This window comes from Cebus imitator, unplaced genomic scaffold, assembly GCF_001604975.1.
Source record: "Cebus imitator isolate Cc_AM_T3 unplaced genomic scaffold, Cebus_imitator-1.0 Scaffold60, whole genome shotgun sequence".
Lineage (NCBI taxonomy): Eukaryota > Metazoa > Chordata > Mammalia > Primates > Cebidae > Cebus > Cebus imitator.
In genome coordinates, this window is record NW_016107375.1 from 1,628,248 (window position 1) to 1,652,448 (window position 24,201).

The 24,201-nt window shown below is 42.8% G+C and overlaps 1 protein-coding gene across 1 annotated transcript in view; it reads left to right on the plus strand.

Moving 5' to 3' along the window:
- The window catches only part of MYO5B (myosin VB), a 398,063-nt gene that overhangs the window by 123,892 nt on the left and 249,970 nt on the right, over window positions 1-24,201 (plus strand). Inside the window, exon 2 of the mRNA XM_017529641.2 lies at window positions 24,061-24,171. Within this exon, the coding sequence (XP_017385130.1) occupies window positions 24,061-24,171 (111 nt within the window). The remainder of the gene's footprint in view (window positions 1-24,060; window positions 24,172-24,201) is intronic.

Genomic DNA, 24,201 nt, shown 5'->3' on the forward strand with positions numbered 1-24,201 from the left:
TATAAACTCTTTTATCCAGATCACTAAACTACTCATCAACTTCGTCTGTCTTCTCCTGTGTGAAGGATTAGGTAAGAATCCCTTGGCTAGGATTAAATCTTTAGCTATGATATAACTCCAACCTGCCTTTTGGAACTTGCCTCCCACCATACCTCTCTACAAATCCCTGGCTTCAAACCAGCTGATGGCTTAGTTGGGCCCTCTCGTTGCACACTCCTGCCTAAAATGTAAGCCCTGGTTGCTCTCCTGCTTCTGGTCATGCAGGCCGAGTTCTCTTCTGGGACTTCCTCCTAGACTCTTCCTCCCTCCCTTCAGTGGGAACTCCCTGTTGGCATTTTGGCGGGCTGGTTCTACTTACTAGATGCAATCCGTGCTGATTTCCAGTAACTGTGTGTCCTGCTTACTTTCCATTGATGATTAATGTTTCCTATTTTTATGTTTTGCCTGCTTAGCTACACTGTTAGCAAAAACCTTAGAATGCACCACAGTGCCTGGCGCCATCATCTCATGCCCACCTGAGGTGTTTAATATCTGATTGGAATTATTCCCTATTGATGCCCTGATGAGGTAAGATAGGCAGCTCCTAAAAATGAGGAAACTGAGGAAGGACATGGGCCAGCAGTGTAGCCCAGGACACAGAGTTAGGTTTGGGACCAGTGTTCACATCAACCCCCCATTTCCAGTTTTCCCCCAGGCTATACACCCTGAATGTGAGCCCCTTCTCTGCTCACTCTTGTCTCTCTCCCACATAAATCGTCTGCCTTTTCACAGCCGCAGGTGTTCCACAGACTTTGGACTAGATCCCTGAAGCTTAGAAGAGCCTCAGCTAGACTGTGGCCTATTTTTTCTGTCCTCACAGTTCAGAGGATAAATGTTAGCTTTTTTATTTTTATTTTTTAAAGGTGGTTCCTGGTTATGTAAGTTACAAATGTACTCTAATCGCTTTTTGCCTGGGCAACCACAGAGTGTCCCCCTTCCATAACATCAGTTCCCACAGGACTGAGATCAGTGTTTTCTGAAGCCCATGGGGAACTTTAACGGGAAGTACCTAGAGAATTAGCAGGGCCTAGTGATACCAAGGAGACCTTGATGACTTCTAGCTCCTATTTCCCTTTAGCCCACATCTTGGAGGGTTGCTTGTACCCAGTGATGGAAGCTGGATAGTCTGTGTTAGGCAGTGCATTGTAGAAGTCAGCTGTTGATTTGCCTCCTATTAACAGAAACGGGACTGGAGCCTGGGACTTCGTGAAATTCGTTTCAGATGCTCTCCTATAGCTCTTAACCCTATGCTAAGGATCGGGCTCTTGGCATTCTTCCATTTAGTTTTAGAGAAACACAAAACACTGTATTCACTTAACACATCCATTGCTTCAGAGCTTTCTAAATCTGTAGGACCCAGAAATTCCCACAGAACCGGGAGTCATGACAGATAAGACCTAGAAGTTACAGGAGCTGTGGCTATGCTAACTCTGCAGAGAGAAGTGCAGTGTCATCAGACTCCGTGCTGGATTAAAGACAGAGCTGCTCTTCCTCGTGCACAGAGGTTCTTGAGCTGGTGACAGCCCCATGCTGATGGGTTATTTAGATAATACTATATTTAGCCTTTCTGGTGGGAGAGAGGCCATAGCTTCTTGGTATGAGAAGCAAGAGTCTACAGTGCTGGAGTGTGTGTGCGTGCGTCTGTCCGTTCAACATCTGCTACAGTGCTTTGTAGACCCAGTCCTGTATGCATGGGGCATCAAGATGAACATTTTATCACTATCCTTGAGGAAAGAGAAACATTTGTATAAGTGAATATAGTAGAATTCAATGCTTTTGTAGTAAAAACACAGAGGCACCCCCTGGAGCAGGCATGAACAAAAAGGCTTGACAGAGAGAAATGTTTATGCTAGTCTTCCAAGGGTGAATAGCAGTGGAGGAGGTAGAGGAAGAGAGGAAGGTGTCTTCAGCAGAGGAACCAGCGTGAGCAAGGCCTACTGACAGGAAAGCTCAGGGATTTGAAATAGGTTAGTGCTAGGCACAGTGACATATGCCTATAATCTCAGTATTTTGGGAGGCCAAGGCAGGAGGATAGCTTGAGGCCAGGGGTTTGATACCAGCCATGGCAACATAGTGGGACCTCATCTCTACAAAACATACAAAAGTTCATGCAAGACTGTTTGGAATCAGCTCAAATTCCCAGCTACCCAGGAGGCTGAGACCGGAGGATCTCTTGAGCCCAGAGGTTGAGGCTGCAATGAGCAGTGATCGCACCACTGTACCTGGGTGACACAGTGAGATTCTGTCTCAAAAAAAAAAGATTAATGTAGCTGGTGTGTAGGATGAAATGGTACGCAGGCAGGGGGGTGGGGGGGAGTGTGGGTTTCGTGGGGTGCAGGTAGGATGGGGATATGGCCAGAAAAGTCATTTGGGCCAACTGCCAACAGTCTTATAGGAACTTGTCATGTCAATGACATGGATATTTTTAAGCAGGGGAATGGTATCGTGCAGTATGGAGTGATACTTTTTGTTTGTTTTAAAAATGATTGAGAACAGAATTTCTGAATTTTGGCATTAATGATATTTGGACTGGATCCTTTTTTTGTTAGGGGATGTCCTGTGCATTGCAGAATGTTGCTACAGCAGCACCCCTAAGCTCTACCTACTAGATGCTAGTAGGACCCCCTCCCCAACTCTTGTGATAATAAAAAATGTGTGAAGACATTGCCACGTTTCTTCTGGGGACAATTTTGAGAACTACTGCTCTAGAAGTAAGCAGTATAGAAAACCAGTTGGAGTGGGAACAAATTGGTTGCAGGAAGACCAGTTAAGAGTAAATTATGGCCTGGTGTGATGGCTCACACCTGTAATCCTAGCACTCTGGGAAGCTGAGGCAGGCAGATCACATAAGGGTCAGTAGTTTGAGACCAGCCTGGTCAACACAGTGAAACCTTGTTTCTACTAAAAATACAAAAAAAAAAATTAACTGGGCACGGTGGTGGGCACCTGTAATCCCAGCAAGTCGGGAGACTGAGTCAGGAGAATCGCTTGAATCTGGGAGGTGAAGGTTTCAGTGAGCCAAGATCACACCACTGCATTCCAGCCTGGGTGACAGAGTAAGGCTCTGTCAAAAAAAAAAAAAAAAAAAAGGCAGTATTTCAGGTAAGAGATGAAGTCTGGAACTAGAGCAGCAGAGTAGAAATTGAGAGTGGATTCTGAATTTGAGGGAGATGTTGACATTATCTGGCATGTTCTAGGTGCCTGAGTAAATGGCATTGAACTAACAGGTCTTGGTGACTGGTTGGAACTCTTCAATTAAACTTGAATATGGGTTGGGCTGGGAGAAGCAGAAGGAGCACTAGCTGGGGATTCAAGGTCTATTTCTAGGTTCAGTCTTTTTTAGGGAGCTGAGCATGGCCAGTTTACTTAACTTGTTGGATCTCAGTGTCTTTCATCTGTAAACTATATCTAAGGATCCCTATGCTTCCTGTCTTATGGAATTCTAGGGATTACTATTTGCATAAGCCCTTTGAAAACTGCAATTACTCTCTAAACAGTGCTCTTCTAGCAGTACCAGGCTAAGGAGTGATGGGGATAAGCATGCTCAGGCATGAGTGTGAGAGGGAGGATACTGTGAATGGACAGTGGACAGTGTATATCGCCTAGCTGTGGACTAATGGATGATGAGGCTGGACAATATTGAAGACTTGGGGGATGGGATGTAGGGACTTGGAAGGGAAAATTTTGCCATTGTTACGGTGCTCAGCGTCTCTGCCGTGAGTGAAGGAACTCTGTCCTGGCATGATGCTGTTCTTCATCCTTACGCCAGTGGTGAAAACAGACTCCAGAGCTCAGCATTAACCCAAATGAGAAGGTTCTCTGTTAAACACAGGAAGATGGTAGCTACAGCAGGAGAGGTAATGGCCAATAAGGGGTGTTTTTTAAACATCCAATGGTTATTATTATATATATGTATATATTTTTTAACCAGAGAATATTGCCCTTTTTACTCATTTCCTACTCGCACCCAGGACAGTTTTTGGACTCCAGTAAAGGAGTGTGTTCTTGGGCTAGGTACTGATCTCCTGGGAGCCTTGTTTCCCTTATCTGCTAAATAATGATAGAACCTTCTTTTTTTTTTTTCTTTTTTTTTTTGAGACAGAGTCTTGCTCTGTCACCAGGTGCCAGGCTGGAGTGCAGTGGCGCAATCTTGGCTCACTGTAACCTCCACCTCCCGGGTTCAAGCAATTCTGCCTCAGCCTCCTGAGTAGCCGGGACTACAGGCACATGCCACCGCGCCCAGCTAATTTTTGTATTTTGAGTAGAGATGGGGTTTCACCATGTTGGCCTGGATGGTCTCGATCTCTTGACCTTGTGATCCGCTCGCCTCGGCCTCCCAAAGTTCTGGGATTACAGGCGTGAGCCACTGCACCCGGCCGACAGAACCTTCTTAGTCCAAAAACAAAGCACTAATCTGATGGACTTCTATGGTCTGTCTGACTAGAGAGAGGCCCATCTGTTGAGCCACAAACTTTGACCTTTCCATGGATATATTAAAGGTGGACACTAAAGATGTTGCCATGGACAATCGTCTTTGTGGGAAGCAGGAAGGTGGTTAAATGATAAGTGCAAATGGAGTGTTGAGAGCTTATTTTAGTTAACCTACTGATTGGGAAAACCAAGCTCAGGAGAATGTGAAGGATTTGTCTAATGCTCTTTTGCTATTTGGATGCTGAGGGAGGTCTGTGTGCCTCAGTAACCTGTGACCAGAGCCACACTTCTTCCACACCAAGACCCAGTTGCCTTTGGCTTGACATCTCCAGCTCCATATTCTCAGGCATCCTGGAAAGAATAAATGTGACTTGGTCTGTGTCCAGAACCAGGGTGCTTGCTTTTATTTCCTTCTGTTTTCTTCTATGCATTTTCAGTTTACTTAAGGTGGGACTGCTTGGATGGCTTAACTTTGTTGGGGGAGTTTTGGTCAGTCCTTTATACTGTTCTCCCAGATTCTCATCTATGGTGTGCTTGGACCCCAGGAAGGCCCTGGAGCCAGGGCAATGGCAGGGGTCACTGGGGAAAGCTAACACTATAGACCTGGAATGTGTACCTATCTTAACACCTAAGTGGTACTGTAAAGAATACAATATGACTCAGGTTGTATCTAGAATATGGATGATTTAACACCTGGTGTGGGTTTCTATCTTAAAACCTGGGATGTATACTTGTTCAAATAGGCATGCGCACCTATTCATTATCTAATGTTAATCTTACATATTTGACAGAGCTTTTTTGGCTACGTAGTATGTAACTCTTCTGTAAGAGAGTGAGAATTTTGTTGAGAAATAGGGTTTGCTTATGTTGTCCCAGAGATTCTGAGCTCCTTTAGATTTAAAATGCTTCTACTCTAAAAGTGGGGTGTGTGTGTGTGTGTGTGTGTGTGTGTGTGTGTGTGTGTGTGTGTATTTTCTGTGGTGTATACTTGGTAAGGAAAACAGCACCAGCAAAATTGGAGTGTTTTCTTGTTACCCGTCCTCATGAGTCACTGTTCTTAATAGTAGCTGTCTATGTTCCTGCAGTGGCTCTTGGGGTAAAAACAACAGCAACAACAACAACAAAGAAAATGAAGAAAAAAAATAGTAACTGTCTCAGTCTGTCGTTTTTTTGTTGTTGTTGTTGCTATAAAGGAATACCTGAGCTGAGTAGTTGATGGAGAGAAGAGGTGTATTTGGTTTTGCAGACCGTACAAGAAGCATGGAGCCAGTATTTGCTTCTGGAGGGGGCCCCAGGCTGCTTGCACTCATGACAGGAGGCAAAGGGGAGCCAGCATTTGTGGAGATCACATGGCAAGAGAGGAAGCAAGAGAAGCAGGGAGGTGCCAGGCTCTTTTTAACAACTATCTCTTTCGGAAACTAATAGAGTGAGAACTCACTGCCTTCTACCCTGGAGGGCATTAATCTATTCACTAGGGGTCTGTACACATGACCAAACAGCCCCCATTAGGCCCCATCTCCAACACTGGGAAGTGAATTTCTACATGAGATTTGGAGGGGACAAACGTCCAAACTATAGCAGTAGCAGTGGTACCTGGGACTTGGAACAGCAGCGTCTGAGGGCAGCACCGCTCATCTGATGGGTGTGTCTGTGTCCATGCCGCTCAGGTTTGGGTTGAAGGAAGGCAGCAGGCAGAGGCTTCTTCTAACCCTTGGGTCCAGCCATAGCTCATGCACATACAGATTGAACAGGAAATATAACCGGTCTTCCCATTCACTTCATAACTCCTCAAATGGTTTTCACAGTGACATCTCCCTTTTTGTCCATAGTTTTAGATTGAGAAGATGGGCCACATCTCTCGTTTTACCTTTTCTCATTAAGATGAATCCCCCTTCCTGTCTACATTGTAGAGTATATAAAGGGTGCATTTTATGCAACCTCATCTCTCCTTACTTCCTAAACTCTCCTAAGTCTTTCCTTGTGAGGAACACAGAGTGTCAGGCCAGTTGTCTTTAAAGTTGCAGACACTGTTTTTAACTGGACATGAAAGGACATTTCGAGATAAAACTGCACCTGAATCGCTATAAAACACGTTCCTTTGGCCTAGAGGAGTTTGAAGTAGCTGTGGTCATCCTAGGAGTCTGTGGTTATCTGACAGCTCTATCTGTTTGATACTTACACTAGATAGAGCTCTCTAGAGAATGATTTGGTTCCAAATAGGCAGACTGTATTATTGATAGTGTCTGCTCAGTAATTCATCTCAGAAGCAGGATGAAAATCAGAGGCATCTTTTTAAGGTCTTAGGGTAATAGTAATTTAAGCAACAGATAACCATTTCACTTTCCTAGCTTGAAAGTCACAGTTGGTTTCATGGCTGCTACTCAGTGAGTGTGCGTGTTGATTCTGGAACAGTTTTTCTTTTCTTCTGATGTCCTAGAATTTTAGATGGTATTATTGTGCCATTTTGCTAATGTACCCAGGTTGAACATTTCTTCTCTATTCTTAGCATTAAACTTTTCCATTCAACCCTCTGAAACAACAAATTAGCTCCATATTGTGAAATGCAAGGAAAAGTTGGTAGACCTGGTTGATGAGGACATGAAATAGTACATGGATAGAGAGGTTTCGAAAACCATATAAGCGTATTTCTACAGAAGTGTGGGAATGGCAGTTTAGCAATTGGGAGTGATACAAGTACCAAGTACATAATATAAATCACTTAGGGGCAGTGTTTCAAAGACAGTTTATTTGGGGATGGTGGCAGGACAAATGATGTCCTTGATTTCCCTTCATTGTTAGTGCTCGTATGAGGACAGAGGGATGGGACTGGGGTTCTGCACATTGGAAGACTGAACTAACATACTGAAAATAATTCTTCTATATACATTCAGTCTGTAAATCTCATCTTTTTATTATGCGATTTTGACCATGTCCTTTCCCATGTTTGAAATCCATGTGTAGTTTTCCATTGGCTATAGAATACTTTAAAAAATCTGTAATGTGACCCCCAAGAACCTGCTGGATCTGGCTCCCACATCTCTTGCCAGCGTCATTTTGAGCCCCTCTCACCACTGTCCTCTGCGTCCCACCCACACTGGCCCTCTCTCAGTTCTTTAGTGAGCCCTTTTCCTTTATGCCCCAGACTTGTCACACAGCTATCCTCTTAGCCTAGAAACCACTTTCTTCCACATCTTGCCCAGCCATCTCCTTATCTGTCTAGGATTCAGCTTGAATCTTCTTCAGTAAGATCTTTCCAAATGACCCAGAGTCAGGTGGGTCCCCTGTCACATGCTGTGAATGTCGGTGCTGTTGATGCATTTATGACCATTGCAGGAGATTAACTGCATGATGTGGTCTGGGATCACTGAAGGGCCCTGTGATGTGGTTTGGCTCTGTGTCCACACCCACATCTCATCTTGAACTGTAATCCCCATGTGTCAAGGGAGGGACCTGGTGGGAAGTGATTGGCTCATGGGGGCAGCTTTCCCCATGCTGTTCTCCACATAGTAAGTTCTCATGAGATCAGATAATTTTACAAGTGGCAGTTTCCCCTGCACTCTTTCTTTTTCTGCCACCTTGTGAAGAAGGTGCTTGCTCCTGCTTTGCTTCCGCCATGATTGTAAGTTTCCTGAGGCCTTCCCAGCCATGCAGAACTGAGTGAATTAAACCTCTTTCCTTTATAAGTTACCCAGTCTTTATATTCTTTCTTTATAGCAGTGTGAAAACAGACTAAGACATCATGTCTCGTCTTCACTGTGCTGAGCACCTCACACAGTGCCTGGCTGTTGTGCAGAGGTGTTCAGTAAATACTTGTGGAGGATTAGGTGAACTGGAGTCCATACTCCAGTCTGTAAGCCTTGGTAGCCTATTAGGGACATACAGGAATTGAATGTTTACTGAACAGCCTCAAAGATAGGTGTTTGGATAATTGGTGATGGGGAGACTGACATGCTCCTGTGGGAGGAAAATTGAGAGCTGGCTTAAGTTCCAGATGCAAGTATGTGAGGTATATAAGTTCTGAGAGAGGTCATCTCTTGAAGACAGAGTAAGGACAAACCAACTCATGGACCCAAATACACGGTGCAGTTTTCCCCAAGTTATTTCTTAGGAAAGAATGGTGCTCCTATGCTTTGTCTTACTTATTTTGGTCAATGTAGTGGTTTGCAGAAGAGAGCTTAGCCTAAAGTAAGTTCAGTCAATGCTTGCTTTGGTTGCTTAGACAGGTCAAGTAATGGAACAGGGTTTTAAAAAGAAAAAGGAAGCAAACTTAGACTGCATAATTATTTCTAGGGCTATGATCTTTCAGTAAGAGTTATGGTGATTGTAAACTGTTAAGGTTGTTTCTCTGGGGAAAGAAATATACTGGTCTTTTATAGAGATGAGAGTATAAATCCACTGGATGAAGAGGAAAACAACTATCCAGTGATAGAATCAGATATGGATTTGAAAAGTTAGATTATGTCAGTGAGCTTTGAAAATGAAGGCGGTATACTCTGGAAAACTATCTTAAGTGACTTAAAGATTTTTAAATATGACAGTGGATTACTTAATTCATATACTCGATTGCTCGGTTTAGGGAGCATTGACAGTCCAGGAGCTGAATTATGTAAGTAGGATTTTAACAGTTTTAGCTACTTGATTGGATTCAGACATACACTTTAGCTGCATGATATGCACTAGCTTTGAGGAAATCTTTTTTAGCTTTTTTTTGGCAAGCAGGTTAAATGGATTCTGCATTGCGACCTTGCAAAGCTGACTTACTATGGACACATCCCTTTTTAAATGGGAGCTTTCAGTGATCTTTCCACTTAGGCCATTAGGCCATTCACAGTCTCCAAAGAATGTTTCCTTGTGCTCAATTCAGACTCAGGGATTTACACTTCAAGTTCATTGGAAGTGGACATGCATAAGGTACTAAACTGATATGTCTGTTGTCCAAGTAGACCGTAGGAAGTTTTGAAGTGAGAGCATCACCACATTGCTTGATAGGTATTTCTAAGCCTCTGCTGTCACTGCAGCTTCCATCACCAACAAGTATACTGCTGGTATAAACCAGCTGGATAAAATGACTCAGCAATATCCCTCGTACACCAAATGCTTCCCATCTTGTCAATTCATCACTTGCAGACACACTGCTTACTCTGTTAACTACATCTGCTGCGCAGTAAACAGGTAAGTTTTGCCTTCAGAAGCCAGATGGAGACTCAAATCCTTATTGGCTTCAAATATAGATACAGAATGTGTGATAGAGAAGATGGCATTGTGACTGACACAATGAAATATCACAGAAAGTTGACTCTCTTCTCAAGAGGCTGGGTTGAGATGATACGACATCATAGTATGTGGATTTGCCTTTTGGTTATAATTGACTTTTGTTTCATTTAAATGGTAGGAAATGTTGAACATTATTATAATCATGCTATGTGACTATGCAGTTACATTAGAATGATGTAACTGCATAGTCACATAGCATGATTATAATAATGCTTTTTTTTCTCCTTTACCCGCAGGTTGCTCAGTGGCTCTCTGCTGTCCCCATCTGTGTGCCTGCGTGCATTATGTTATAGTTCTTTCTCCCAGTGCTCTGCTTACCCTGGTTCTCTGTCATTAAAACAACAACAACAGGCCGGGCGCGGTGGCTCACGCCTGTAATCCCAGCACTTTGGGAGGCCGAGGCGGGTGGATCACGAGGTCAAGAGATCGAGACCATCCTGGTCAACATGGTGAAACCCCTTGTCTACTAAAACTACAAAAAATTAGCTGGGCATGGTGGCGCGTGCCTGTAATCCCAGCTACTCAGGAGGCTGAGGCAGGAGAATTGCCTGAACCCAGGAGGCGGAGGTTGCAGTGAGCCGAGATCGCGCCATTGCACTCCAGCCTGGGTAACAAAAGCGAAACTCCGTCTCAAAAAACAAACAAACAAAAAAACAACAACAACAAACAGCAAGATTGGGAGGCATCTGAGTGGGACTCAGGAATCTACCTAATTGGCTCAGAAATCATACCTGAAATTTTAGTTACTTAGGTGGCTCTGGACAAACAGGACATTTACATTTAATTCCTGTGGCTCTACATTACAGGGAGCTTTCCAGTGGACAGCATTTGGCGAAAGGGGAAGGTTATTACTGGTTCAGGAAGCCTTTAATGGGAATGAGTAAATGGAAACTCAGAAGCATGGCTCACCGCTGGGGGAGGAGGAGTTAACTCAGGAAATAATCTGGAAGCACTGAGCTTCTCTATTCCCATGACACTTTATATGCACCGGTTCTGCTGGGATTATATGGCTGTCTGTGTGCTCCTAGAGGGAGTTCTTTCTGGTTTTATTCACTCCAAGGGCCTGAGTCCTCCATAGTAAGAACTACTGCACATTTAAAATGTGCCAGATACTGGACTAAATGTTTCATATACATTATTTAATCCTAACAACAACTCTGGTACAGAAGATATTTCCCCCAGATAAGGAAATATCTTCTGAGAGAGCAGAGACTCAGAAGTGTAGACCGTTACCTGATGATGGGAGTGGGGACTAGCACTCTAAACCTGAATCTTCACCTCCTTGCTCTCGTGTCTCCCGTACTGGGAGCCCAGCCCAATAAATGTGAAGGGAAGATGACCAACAGCACACAAGTGGGAATGTTCTTGATTTGGGCCTCCAAAAGTTTGAAGGACTAATTATCACCACTGGATTCAGGAAGCAGTGTCTGGGTCCATGAACACTCCTTGAGACAGCAGTACCTGTAGAAATGACTGTGAGAGGTTCTGCTTGGAGGGGGTGCAAGGCTTACTCTTTATCTTTTAAATTCTTACTTTGCAGAAGAGTGGAGTGTGACCCACTTCTTGCAAGCACAGTTAGGTAAGGTTTTCATAGTTCCTACACACAGCAGCATCCTTCCTGGTACCAAGCCACTTGGGAAATTGCTGTTTTGATGGTGTTAAATGAAACTATTAGCTTAGTTTAGAAGTGTTTTTTCTTCCTTCTGAGCAGACCAATGTTCCTGTTCTTGGTCCCCTAATCACAGGAATGGACAGGGAGTTTATACTGCTGGCTACCATGTTAGGCTGTGGGGTCTGTTGTCCATTCCCAGGGAGCTCCGCCCAGACTGCCCTGCTTCTGGTCAAGGCTTTGTTGCAGCTGAAACTTCACCCTGTCTGATGCTTAATGCTGAAACTACCTGTGGCTTACCTTGGCATGTTGTTGTTAATGGGCATTTATACATTTTTTTCATGTGTAATTATAAAGCACTTTACCTGTATAAAATACATACTCAGCAGGACTTTAGGCTGCTGTAAGCAAATCAGTGTTTCTCCAGGAGGAGGGTAGACAGTGGAAGACTTAGAGACTGAGATCTTTTCTCCAGGTCTACTTTTGACTAAGCTCTTGGCAACTTATTCATCACTTTTAACCCTCAGGTTCCTTCTGTATAAAATGGGAGTGATAACCCTGCTCATCCTAACTCAGTTTTGAAACTAAGTTGAAATGGTTCAAATACTTACGATTACTTATGTTAGTAGAAGGGTATGAAAGTAGCATTATTATTAATTCCAGGGAGTGAAGGTTTCAAATGTCCCTGTTCTCTTCTCCCTGAAGGTCCACCTTGGCTCCTGAGGTTCACTCTGAGATAGGAATTTTAATTCTGACAGTGCATTCATCACTTTGGAAGTTGGTAAAAAATACAGTGTTTGGGCCCTACCCCCAGAAATTTAATCATTCAAGTGTGGGATATGGGTGTTAGTGGTTTTGTTTTTTAAAGATGTACAGATCTGCAGATAATTTTTATATGCCAGCCAACATCAAGAATCACTTCTCTCATGTCTTTGGAGTAGAAGTAGGCTAGATCCAGGTATTGATCTTTAAGGTAAGGCATGGCTACCTGTGTATTATGACCTACAGGCCATCAAAAGGATCCCAGTGACATGGACCACCTTAGACTTCTTATTTTCCTTTTCTCATTTTCTAATGCTATCCAAAATCTCATCAGGATTTCTGGACAAAACTGTATAGTAATATCACCATCATCATCATCATTGCCTAATACTTATGTGCTTTGGTAGTGGGCTCTCATTTAATTCTTAGAAAATTTTATGAGGTATATAGAACTTTACCTGTTGTTCAACTAAGGAAACTGACGATCAGACCCATTCATCAACATACACAACCTAATAAGTAGTGGTTAGAATTCCTCCTCAAAGCTGTCTGACTCTAGAGCACACACACTTGACCACAGTACTATACTGCCTGATAATTCATAAACATGGATAAATGCTGTGCTCTTCCAGACATTATGTTTACATTTTAGCTGGGGCTCTTTTAGAAAGAGTTCTTCAGCTCTGGGGAAAGGATCTGCAGGCTAGAGTTTAATGTTTAACCACAGACTGGTGGGGAGAGGCCTGTAGCACATGAGGGTCTGTGATACCCTTCCAATCCAACACCTAGTCAGCCACATAGAATTATATTTCAAACTTGCTTGCATATTGAATTCATCTGGGGAGCTTGAGAAAACACTGCCTGGTTCCCAGCACCAGAGATTGATAAAGGTAGGATGGGGTGTTGCTTGGCATGGGAATTTGTAATCATTCCCTAGGTGATTCTAATGTGTAGTCAGGATTGAGGTTCTTGTCATAGATGGCCACTCCCTCCAGCTGTGTATGTATGAGAACAGCTGCTGGAGTTGTTCCTTCAGTGGAAGAAATGAACAGGGGGTTGGAGAATAGCTTGGTAGTAGTGCATTTACATATGATATAGGCATCTGCCTTCTCCAGGAAATATATGGGGCTCTTTTCAAAAGAACTTTCCAAAAATCACGAGCTTTTCTTTGATAATTAGGTCAGGGTTGCTGTTTTATTTACTTTGATATGATGGAATTAAGTGTTGTTGAAATAGGATAGTGACAAATGGAGTGGCGTGGTAATTGGGTTATATGAGTGAGCTTGTCTGCCTCATACTCTGTTGCCTTACAGTAAATCTGATAGAGGTCGGATTTGTCTTATTCCTGGAAGGTGAGAAAAAATTAAGAGGCAACACAGCTCCTTGGATCTGGAGAGTTTCTCTGTGGCTCATAAAATACTGTCTTTCTGTGAAAATATTTACTGCTTTTTCATGGACTAGTAATGAGAACTGATGCCAGGAGAGAGAGTGTACACGATACTGTTTGCATTCTCTACAAACAGAACATTGTGTGTGTTTTTAAACACATAAAATTTACTTAATATGAAACTAACCGTTTTTAAAGTGAACAATTTGGTGTTTAGTACATTCAGTGTTTTGCAACCACCATCTCTGTCTGGTTACCAAAACACTTTGGTCACTCCAAAAAGAAACCCTTCCCCTCCAAATCCTTTCCGTCTCCAAAGCTCAGAACATGTCTGCCTTCCTCAAGTCTTTCCCAGCTGCTGTGGTCTTGTCTCTCCCTTCTTAGTTCATGTGTCTGTTTCTTGGCCTTGTATTTTGTACTCATCATCCACTAGTTTGCACTTGCTTACAGAAGCAATGCGTCTTCCTTGAGGTGAGCGGGTTGGGGCGGCGGTTGCTGGCAAAGCCAGCTTGTAAGGCAAAATTTGATTATGGTTAAAATTACCCTTTGAAGATCTATAAATTTCTCATTATATGCAGTATGCATGACATTGGATAAACAGCCCTGCTCAGTAATTTATATACACTTTAAGCTGAGAATCCGAGAAGCAGGATAAACGTGAGAAGGCAGAAGCGGGGAGGTGGCAGCTGGCAGCTGTGAACCATCCTGCACAGAATAAAGAGTTCATTTCATTCTGATTTAACAATGAATTGCTATAATCTCAACGCGTGTCCATGTGCTGTTATTGTGGAGATGGACTGGGCACATATTTGGCTCCCAAATATTTACTAGATTTGTGTCCAAAGCTTGCTTGGTCAGATCTGCATATACAAAATCCTTTTAAACGTCATGCGAGAATTTGGCTACCAACTTTCTCTCTTCCAAAGTTGCCATTAACTTGTTTCCCACTCTCTCCCTGTCTTCCTTCCCTCTACTGGTTAGCTATTATTCTACTTAGGAGTTAGTCACACCACCTTATTAGAGCATATTTTTTATGTGAGTTATCGAACCAACTAGATTATTTGTCCCTTAGGTTCAGGAGCTAGATCTCCAGGTTTGTACTTGATTACATGGTACTTATGACAGTGTGTTTTATGTATAAACCAGGTGCCCCATAAATGCACAGTCTCTGTTCAATGATCCTATACTCAGCATGAACATTTAGTGATGTTCCGTGCCAGGATGTGCTAGATCCCAGGGATACAAAGATGCCCAGTGGTATATTTGGAAGACCTTGCTGTAATGAGATGAAACTGACATGAAAGAAGTAACTGCAAAGCCAGAAGGAAAACTAATCACAGAAGAATTTATAGTGGCAGCTTATAGTTGGTAGGACTAACTCTATGGGGAACAGGGAAGGAAGTCATCAGTGAGGAGATAGTGTTGGAAGTTGGACCCTGCCCACGTGGACAAGTGAGGAAGGGCACTGTGGCCTGAGGGAACAGCAGGTACAAGGACAGAGGTTGGCATGCTTTCCTGTAAAGGACCAGATAGTAAACATTTTACTTTTTTTTTTTTTTCTCTCCGAGATGGAGTCTCGTTTTGTCACCCAGGCTGGAGTCCAGTGACACAATCTCTGCTCACTGCAACATCTGCCTCCCAGGCTCAAGCAGTTTTCCTGCCTCAGCCTCTTGAATAGCTGGGATTATAGGTGCCCACCACTATGCCTGGCTAATTTTTGTATTTTTAATAGAGATGGGATTTCACCATGTTGGCCAGGCTGGTTTCTAACTCCTGACCTCAAATGATTCACACACCTCTGCCTCCCAAAGTGCTGGGATTACAGGCATGAGCCACTGTGTCCAGCCTACTATGTTTTAAAAATGGCTTTGAACCATAGGGTCTCTGTCATTACTTTTTTTTTTTCTTTTCTTTTGAGACAGTATCTCATTTTGTTGTCCAGGCTGAGTGCAGTGGCACAATCATAGCTCACTGTAACCTTGAGCTTCTGGGCTCCAGGGACCCTCATGCCTCAGCCTCCTGAATAGCTAGGACTATAAGCATGCATCACCACATCTGACTACTTTTTTTTTGTTTTCTTTTTTGAGACAGAGTCTCACTCTGTCATCAGGCTGAAGTGCAGTAGCACAGTCTCAGCTCACTGCAACCTATGCCTCCTGGGTTCAAGTGATTCTCCTACCTCAGCCTCCAGGGTAGTTGGAATTACAGGTGCATGCCACCACGCCCAGCTAATTTTTGTATTTTTAGTAGAGACCGGGTTTAACCACATTGGCCAGGCTGGTCTCGATCTCTTGACCTCATGATCTGCCCACCTTGGCCCCCCAAAGTGTTGGGCTTACAGGTATGAGCCACTGCGCCCAGCCTAATTTTTTTTTAAGCTTTGTAGAGACAGGGTCTTGCTATGTTGCCCAGGCCGGTCTCAAACTCCTATCCTCAAATAATCTTCCTGCTTCATGTCCCAAAGTGCTGGCATGATAGGCATGAGCTACTGTACCTGGCCTTCAATTCTAGCATTAGAATGTGAAAGTATTACATAGATAATACATCAATGAATGAATGAATGTGTTCCCATGAAACTTTATGGACATCAGAATTTGGCTTTCATGTGATTTTTTTCATGTTATGTGAATATCCTCTTTTGAACCTTTTTCAACCATTCTTAACTCTTGGGCTATATAAAACAGGCAACACAGGCAGTGTGCCAGATTTGTCCCACAGCTGTAGTTTGCTGACGTGTTCTCAAAGGCAGTGAAGTGTGAGACGACGCTGCAGGAATGGAAGAGCAAGTAGTTAGTATGAAGATTCTGAGGCAGTGAGTCTGGGGGAGGCTGAGATTCTATGCTTCTAACGTGCTCCTAGGTGATGATGTTGCTGAGGTCCTCACCTGGAGGAGCAAAGAGCTAAAGTATCATTGGGATGGTCCCACTGTGCCACTTAAGTTGTGATAGGTTTTGTGGGTATGGGACAATATGAGAAGCCAATTTTGTGCCTACCAGTTTCTCTCAGTCTCTTTAGAGAGGAGAGTTATATAAGTAGAAAGATACATGAACTCCGCTAGAGTAAAAATTAAATTGAGATAGAGCCAGGCAGTGAGATTCTTCAATGCTGGATGCAAGTAACCACCCCACAAGTGGCACGTGGGCCACAGGGAGATGGCCAGTGGAGTTCTTGGCTGAGCTGGGGCTGGGCTCCCTGGCTTCCCGGATCTGTACAACATCACCTCCGTTTGGTTCCTGTCGGGATTTCCCTGTTCCTTTCTGGTTATTCCTCATTCTGTTGTTTTGAGCCATTCCTGACACGACTTACACGAATTGGGGGCTTTGCTTTAGGTAAAATTTCTTGGTTGTGCTGGCTGAAGGGGGAGTCCCAGGAGTGTAACTCAGTGACCAGATAGCACTGTAGTGAGGTTGAAGGACAGACACTCACCTGAAGCTTAGGGACAGAAGCTTAAAGGTCATCACAGCTGGATGGATGGTGGGCTTAAACAACAGTGGAGAAAGTGAGTTAGGACACCTGTGGGTAAAAGAAATGTTGACAGTTAAGGTCAGCAAATGCTCAGAAAGTTTTCTCTAATGGTACCTCAGAACATTCTTAATATTTTACTCTGGAGCTCTCAGATGCTATAAAGCTCTTTCTTATTATAAAGCTCCATAGTGTTTTGCTATAAAGATACGGTGACATCTTGCCATAAGGTGGTGGGCTCAAGAAGCAGGGAGAAGGTTAAGATTCTGTGAATTTGTTTTTTAATAATGAAAATGGATGACTTTGGTTTGTACCCTGAGTTGAGATGTCAAGGCTGCAAAGTGGTCGATGTTTGCTTTCTCATTATTGGTATCCTGATTCTATTGCCTTACAACTTTCACTGCTCCATAGTGAATTAGAAACAAGTGTAGGAGGGGTCAGGGTCTTGCTTTTAACAAAAGACCACTGATTACTTGGAGGATAACACTGCTTTGGAAAAAAAAAAAAAGCAGAACCAAAATAAAGCCATTTGGCTGTGTGCACACAGGTGACAGACTGGCCCAGGGTCTGTGCTCAGCTGTCACTCCAGGAGTGAAGTGGATGATGCTGACCCAAGCACATGTTCTGATTGAGCTTTTGGTCAAAAGAGCCATTAGTTTTAGGTTCGCTGAGAATATTCTGTGGCCAAGCAGCCAGATGTATGTGTGTGCGCCTGTACACTGATGGCTTCTGCAGCAAATAGACCCCGTGGAAGTTACGTGCCTATGAGATGAAAATGCAGAAATTGTTCTGACAGCTGTGCGGTGGGATGCCAGGAGATGCAGATGCTGCCATTCAGTACACGTTAGTGTCTCTGGGAGCTTTTTTTACTTTAGGTTCTGGGGTACATGTGCAGGCCACGCAAGGTTGTTGCATAGGTGCATACATAACCAAGTGGTTTGCTGCCTCTATTCCCCCTTTGTCTGTATCTGGCATTTCTCCCCATGTTATGCTTCCCCAGCCTCCCCACCCCCCACTGTCCCTCCCCTAGCCCCCCCCCAAACTACCTCCAGTGTGTGGTGCTCCTCTCCCTGAGTCCATGTGTTCTCATTGTTCAACACCTACTTATGAGTGAGAACATGTGGTGTTTGGTTTTCTGTTCTTGTGTCAGTTTGCTGGGCATGATGGTTTCCAGGTTCATCCATGTCCCTACAAAGGACACGAACTCATCGATTTTTTTATGGCTGCATAGTATTCCATGGTGTATATACACCACATTTTCTTTGTCCAGTCTATCATTGATGGGCATTTGGGTTGGTTCCAGGTCTTTGCTATTGTACACAGGGCTGCAATGAACATGTGTGTGCATGTGTGTTTATAATAGAATGATTTATAGTTCTTTGGGTATATACCCAGTAATGGGATTGCTGGGTCAAATGGAATTTCTATTTCTAGATCCTTGAGGAATCGCCACACTGTCTTTCACAATGGTTGAACTAATTTACACTCCCACCAACTGTGTAGGAGCGTTCCTATTTCTGCACATCCTCTCCAGCATCTGTTGCCTCCAGAGTTTTTAATGATCACCATTCTAACTGGCATGACATGATATCTCAATGTGGTTTTGATTTGCATTTCTCTAATGACCAGTGATGATGAGCATTTTTTCACATGTTTCTTGGCCTCATATATATCTTCTTTTGAAAAGTGTCTGTTCATATCCTTCACCCACTTTTGAATGGTGGTGTTTTTTTTCTTGTAAATCTGTTTTAGTTTTTTGTAGATTCTGGATATTAGCTCCTTGTCAGATGGGTAGACTGCAAAAAATTTTCCCATTCTGTTGGTTGCCAGTTCGCTCTGATGATTGTTTCTTTTGCTGTACAAAGCTCTGAATTTTATAGTCATTTGCCTATCTTGGCTTTTGTTACCATTGCTTTTGGTGTTTTAGTCATGAAGTCCTTGCCTATGCCTATGTCCTGGATGGTTTTGCCTACGTTTTCTTCTAGTGTTTTTATGGTGTTAGGTTTTATGTTTAGATCTTTAATCCATCTGGAGTTAATTTTAGTGTAAGGTGACAGGAAGGGGTCCAGTTTCTGCTTTCTGCACATAGCTAGCCAGTTTTCCAAATACCATTTATTCAACAGGGAATCCTTTCCCCATTGCTTGCTTTTCTCAGGTTTGTCAAAGATCAGATGATTGTAGATGTATGGTGTTGCTTCTGAGGCCTCTGTTCTGTTCCATTGGTCTATGTCTCTGTTTTGGTACCAGTACCATGCTGTTTTGATTACTGTAGCCTTGTAGTAGTCTGGCAGTGTGATGCCTCTGGCTTTGTTCTTTTTGCTTAGGATTGTCTTGGCTATGTGGGCTCTCTTGTGATTCCATATAAAGTTTAAAGTGGTTTGTTCCAGCTCTGTGAAGAAGGTCATTGGTAGCTTGATGGGGATAGCATTGAATCTATAAGTTACTTTGGGCAGTATGGCCGTTTTCACAATATTGATTCTTTCTAACCATGAGCATGGAATGTTATTCCATCTGTTTGTGTACTCTCATTTCCTTGAGCAGTGGTTTGTAGTTCTCCTTGAAGAGGTCCTTTACATCCTTTGTTAGTTGTATTTCTAGGTATTTTATTTTCTTTGTAGCTATTGTGAATGGTAGTTCGCTCTTGATTTGGCTCTCTTTTTGTCTGTTATCGGTATATAGGAATGCTTGTGATTTTTGCACATTGATTTTGTATCCTGAGACTTTGCTGAAGTTGCTTATCAGTTTGAGAAGATTTTGGGCTGAGACGATGGGGTCTTCTAAATATACAATCATGTCGTCTGCAAATAGAGACAATTTGACTTCCTCCTTTCCTAATTGAACACACTTTATTTCTTTTTCTTGCCTGATTGCTCTGGCTGGAACTTCCAGTACTATATTGAGTAGGAGTGGTGAGAGAGGCCATCCTTGTCTGGTGCCTGATTTCAAAGGGAATTCTTCCAGCTTTTGCCTGTTCAGTATGATATTGGCTGTAGGTTTTGCATAAATAGCTTTTATCATTTTATGACACGTTCCGTCAATACCAAGTTTATTGAGAGTTTTTAGCATGAAGGGCTGTTGAATTTTGTCAAAGACCTTCTCTGCCTCTATTGAGATAATCATGTGGTTTTGTCTTCGGTTCCATTTATGTGATAGACTTGCATGTGTTGAAACAGTCTTGCATCCCCAGGATGAAGCATACTTGATCATGGTGGTTAAGCTTTTTGATGTGCTGTTGCAATTGGTTTGCCAGTATTTTATTGAAGATTTTTGTCTCGATGTTCATCATGGATATTGGCCTGAAGCTTTCTTTTTTAGTTGAGTCTCTGCCTGGTTTTGGTATCAGGATGATGTTGGTCTCATAAAATGAGTTAGGGAGGATTCCCTCTTTTTGTCTTATTTGATGTAGTTTCAGAAGGAATGGAACCAGCTCCTCTTTGTATGTCTGGTAGAATTCTGCTGTAAACTGGTCTGGACCTGGACTTTTTTGGTTGGTAGGCTATTGATTGCTGCCTCAACTTCAGCCCTTGTTATTGATCTATTCAGGGTTTCAGCTTCTTCTTGGTTTAGTCTTGGTAGAGTACAAATGTCCAAGAATTTATCCATTTCTTCCTGGTTTGCTGGTTTGTGTGCATAGAGCTGTTTGTAGTAATCTCTGATGGTAGTTTGTATTTCTCTGGAATCAGTGGTGATATCCCCTTTATAATTTTTTATTGCATCTGTTTGATTCTTCTCTCTTTTCTTTTTTATTGGTCTGGCTAGTGGTCTATTTAGTTGATCTTTTTTTAAAAAAAACCAGCTCCTGGATTTATTGATTTTTTTTTTTTGAAGGGTTTTTTGTGTCTCTCTCTCCTTCAGTTTGGCTCTGATCTTACTTACTTCTTGTCTTCTGCTAGCTTTTGAGTGTTTTTGATCTTGCTCGGCTAGCTCTTTCAATTTTAATGATAGGGTATCAGTTTTAGATCTTTCCTTGTTTCTCATTTGGGCATTTATTGCTATAAATTTCTCTCTTGACACTGCTTTAAAGGTGTCCCAGAGATTCTGGTAATTTGTGTCTTCATTCTGATTGGTTTTGAAGAACATCTTTATTTCTGCCTTTATTTCATTGTTTATGCAGTCAACACTCAGAAGCAAGTTGTTCAGTTTCCAAGTGGTTGTGCGGGTTTGAGTGTGTTTCTTGATCCTGAGTTCTAGTCTGATTGTGCTGTGGTCTGATAGACTGTTATCATTTCTGTTCTTTTGCCTTTGCTGAGGAGTGATTTGCTTCCAATTATGTGGTCTCTTTTAGAGTAAGTGCGATGTGGTACTAAGAAAAATGTAGATTCTGTGGATTTGGGGTGGAGCGTTCTGTATATGTCTGTTAGGTCTGCTTGATTGAGCTCTGCATTCAAGTCCTGAATGTCCTTATTAATTTTCTGTCTTGCTCATCTATTTGATATTGACAGTGGAGTGTTGAAGTCTCCCACTATTATTGTGTGGGAGTCTAGATCTCCTTTTAGGTTATTAAGAACTTGCTTTATGGATCTGGGTGCTCCTGTGTTGGGTGTGTATATATTTAGGAGAGTTAGCTCTTCTTGTTGGATTGATCCTTTTACCATTATGTAATGCCCTTCTTTGTCTCTCTTGATCTTTGTTGGTTTGAAGTCCGTTTTATCAGAGACTAGGATTGCAACCTCTGCTTTTTTTTGTTCTCCATTTGCTTGGTAAATCTTCCATCCCTTTATTTTGAGTCTATGTGTCTTTGTATGTGAGACGGATTTCCTGAATACAACACACTGATGGGTCTTGACTTTTTATCCAGTTTGCCAGTCTGTGTCTTTTGATTGGGGCATTTAGGCCATTTACATTCAATGTTAATATTGTTATGTGTGAATTTGATCCTGCCATGTTGTTACTGGCTGATTTTCTTGCCCGTTAGTTGACTCATTTTCTTCATTGCATTTTTGGTCTTTGCCCTTTGGTGTGCTTTTGCAGTGGCTCGTACTTCTTTCCATGCTTAGTGTTTCTTTCAGAAGCTCTTGTAAGGCAGGTCTGGTGGTGATGAAATCTCTCAGTAATTGCTTGTCTGCAAAGTATTTTATTTCTCTTTCACTTATGAAGCTTAGTTTGGCTGGATATGAAATTCTGGATTGAAAGTTCTTTTCTTTAAGGATGTTAAATATTGGCCCCCACTGTCTTCTGGTTTGTAGGGTTTCTGTGGAGAGATCTGCTATGAGTCTGATTGGCTCCCCTCTGCAAGTGACCTGACCTTTCTCTCTGGCTACCCTTAGCATTTTTTCCTTCATTTCAACCCTGGTGAATCTGACGATTATGTGCCTTGGGGTTGCTCTTCTTGAATATCTTTGTGGAGTTCTCTGTATTTCTTGGATTTGAATGTTGGACTGCCTTGCTAGGCTGGGGAAGTTCTCCTGGATAATATCCTGGAGAGTATTTTCCAGCTAGGATTCATTCTCCCTGTCACATTCATGTACACCGATCAAGTGTAGATAGGTCTTTTCACATAATCCCATATTTCTTGGAGGCTTTGTTCATTTCTTTTCAGTCTTTTTTCTCTTGTCTTGCCTTCTCTTTATATTTCATTGAGTTGATCTTCAATCTCTGATATCCTTTCTTCTGCTTGATCGATTTGGCTATTTAAACTTGTATTTGCTTCACGCAGTTCTCATGCTGTTTTTCAACTCCATCAAGCTGTTTATATTCTTCTCTAAGCTGGTTATTCTAGTTAGCATTTCATCTAACCTTTTTTCAAGGTTTTTGGTTTCTTTGTATTGAGTTAGAATGTGTTCCTTTAGCTCAGAAAAGTTTGTTATTATCCACCTTCTGAAGCCTGTTTCTGTCAATTTGTCACATTCTTTCTCAGTCATGTTGTGTTTCCATGTTGTTGAAGCGTTGTGATCCCTTGAAGGAGAGGAGGTGTTCTGGTCTTTGGTGATTTCATCTCTTTTGTGCTTTTTCCCCCATCTTTGTTGATTTAGCTATCTGTGATCTCAGGGAGCTGCTTGATGAGGTTGCTTGTCTGCCTGTAGAGGTGCTACTGAGTTTCTGTGGACTCCTTCAGGTTGCTAGGTAAGCTTCCTGTCCTCTGGGAGCTTTTATGTCACCTCCGTTCCCTACTGAGTTAGTCTGAGGTGCAGCTGGGAATTGATATTTTCCAGGCTCCTCAGGTGATTCCGACTGCAAGTAAGGCTGGGAACCCCCAGGTTGTGTTGAGAATGTGCTGGGCAAGTCACTGACAGTTGATCCTGTATCACTACTTTACCGAGGTCTGTGTTCTTTCCTGTCAGAACTTGGCCCCATTCAATGACTTGGTCTGCAAATCAGGATAGCTACTTGGGGAGGGTGAGTGAAATTTTTGGATTTGTGGCTGAGAGAATGGACAAAAAGGCCAGGCACAGTGGCTCCTTTCTGTCATCCTAGCACTTTGGGAGGCTGAGACGAGAAGATTACTTGAGGCCAGGAGTTGGAGGCTGCAGTGACCTGTGGTCACACCACTGCGTGCTAGCCTGGGTAACAGAGAACCCCGCCTCGGTTCCCATTTGAAAAAAAGAAAAATAGTAGATAAATAAATTGAGGTGGCTGACAACTTGGTGATACTTAAATATACTTTCCACTTGCTGACCACTTTCTTTCACTTCTGCGGGAAAATGACTTTGTCTCTGAATGCAGAATATCAGAGCAGAGATTCCCAGGCTCTGAAGATGTGCTGTACCATCTTGGCTTTTGCCTGTGTTGTTTTGTTTGTAGACTGCTAAATAACTCCCTCTGACTTCACTATTTTGTAACACCCTTTGAGATAATGGTGCGATGTCTAGTGTATATAGCCAAATGCAGGCTCAGCCGTCTCTTGGATAGAATTTTAATTTCATTGATCTGTGACATTCTTTGGACATCTAAAATGTGTCCTCTGCCACCAGTCCTGTGAGTTATTCCCCAGTTATCGTGGTATCAGATCACATTGTGTCCTGAAATGAGAAGGTGGGGAGATGTGTGCAGATAGCGTTAGATGTTCTCCTGATGGGCCTTTTCAAGGTAGTGACACACATTTAGAAACCTGAAAGCTTTATTCTGTTTCTAAGTTTCTTCTGTTTTAATCTTTCAGTGCACGAGGGTCTGGATCCCTGACCCTGATGAAGTGTGGCGCTCAGCTGAGTTAACCAAGGACTACAAAGAAGGAGACAAGAGCCTGCAGCTCAGACTGGAGGATGAAACGGTAGGAGTGAGTCTGTGGTGGGTGGGAAGC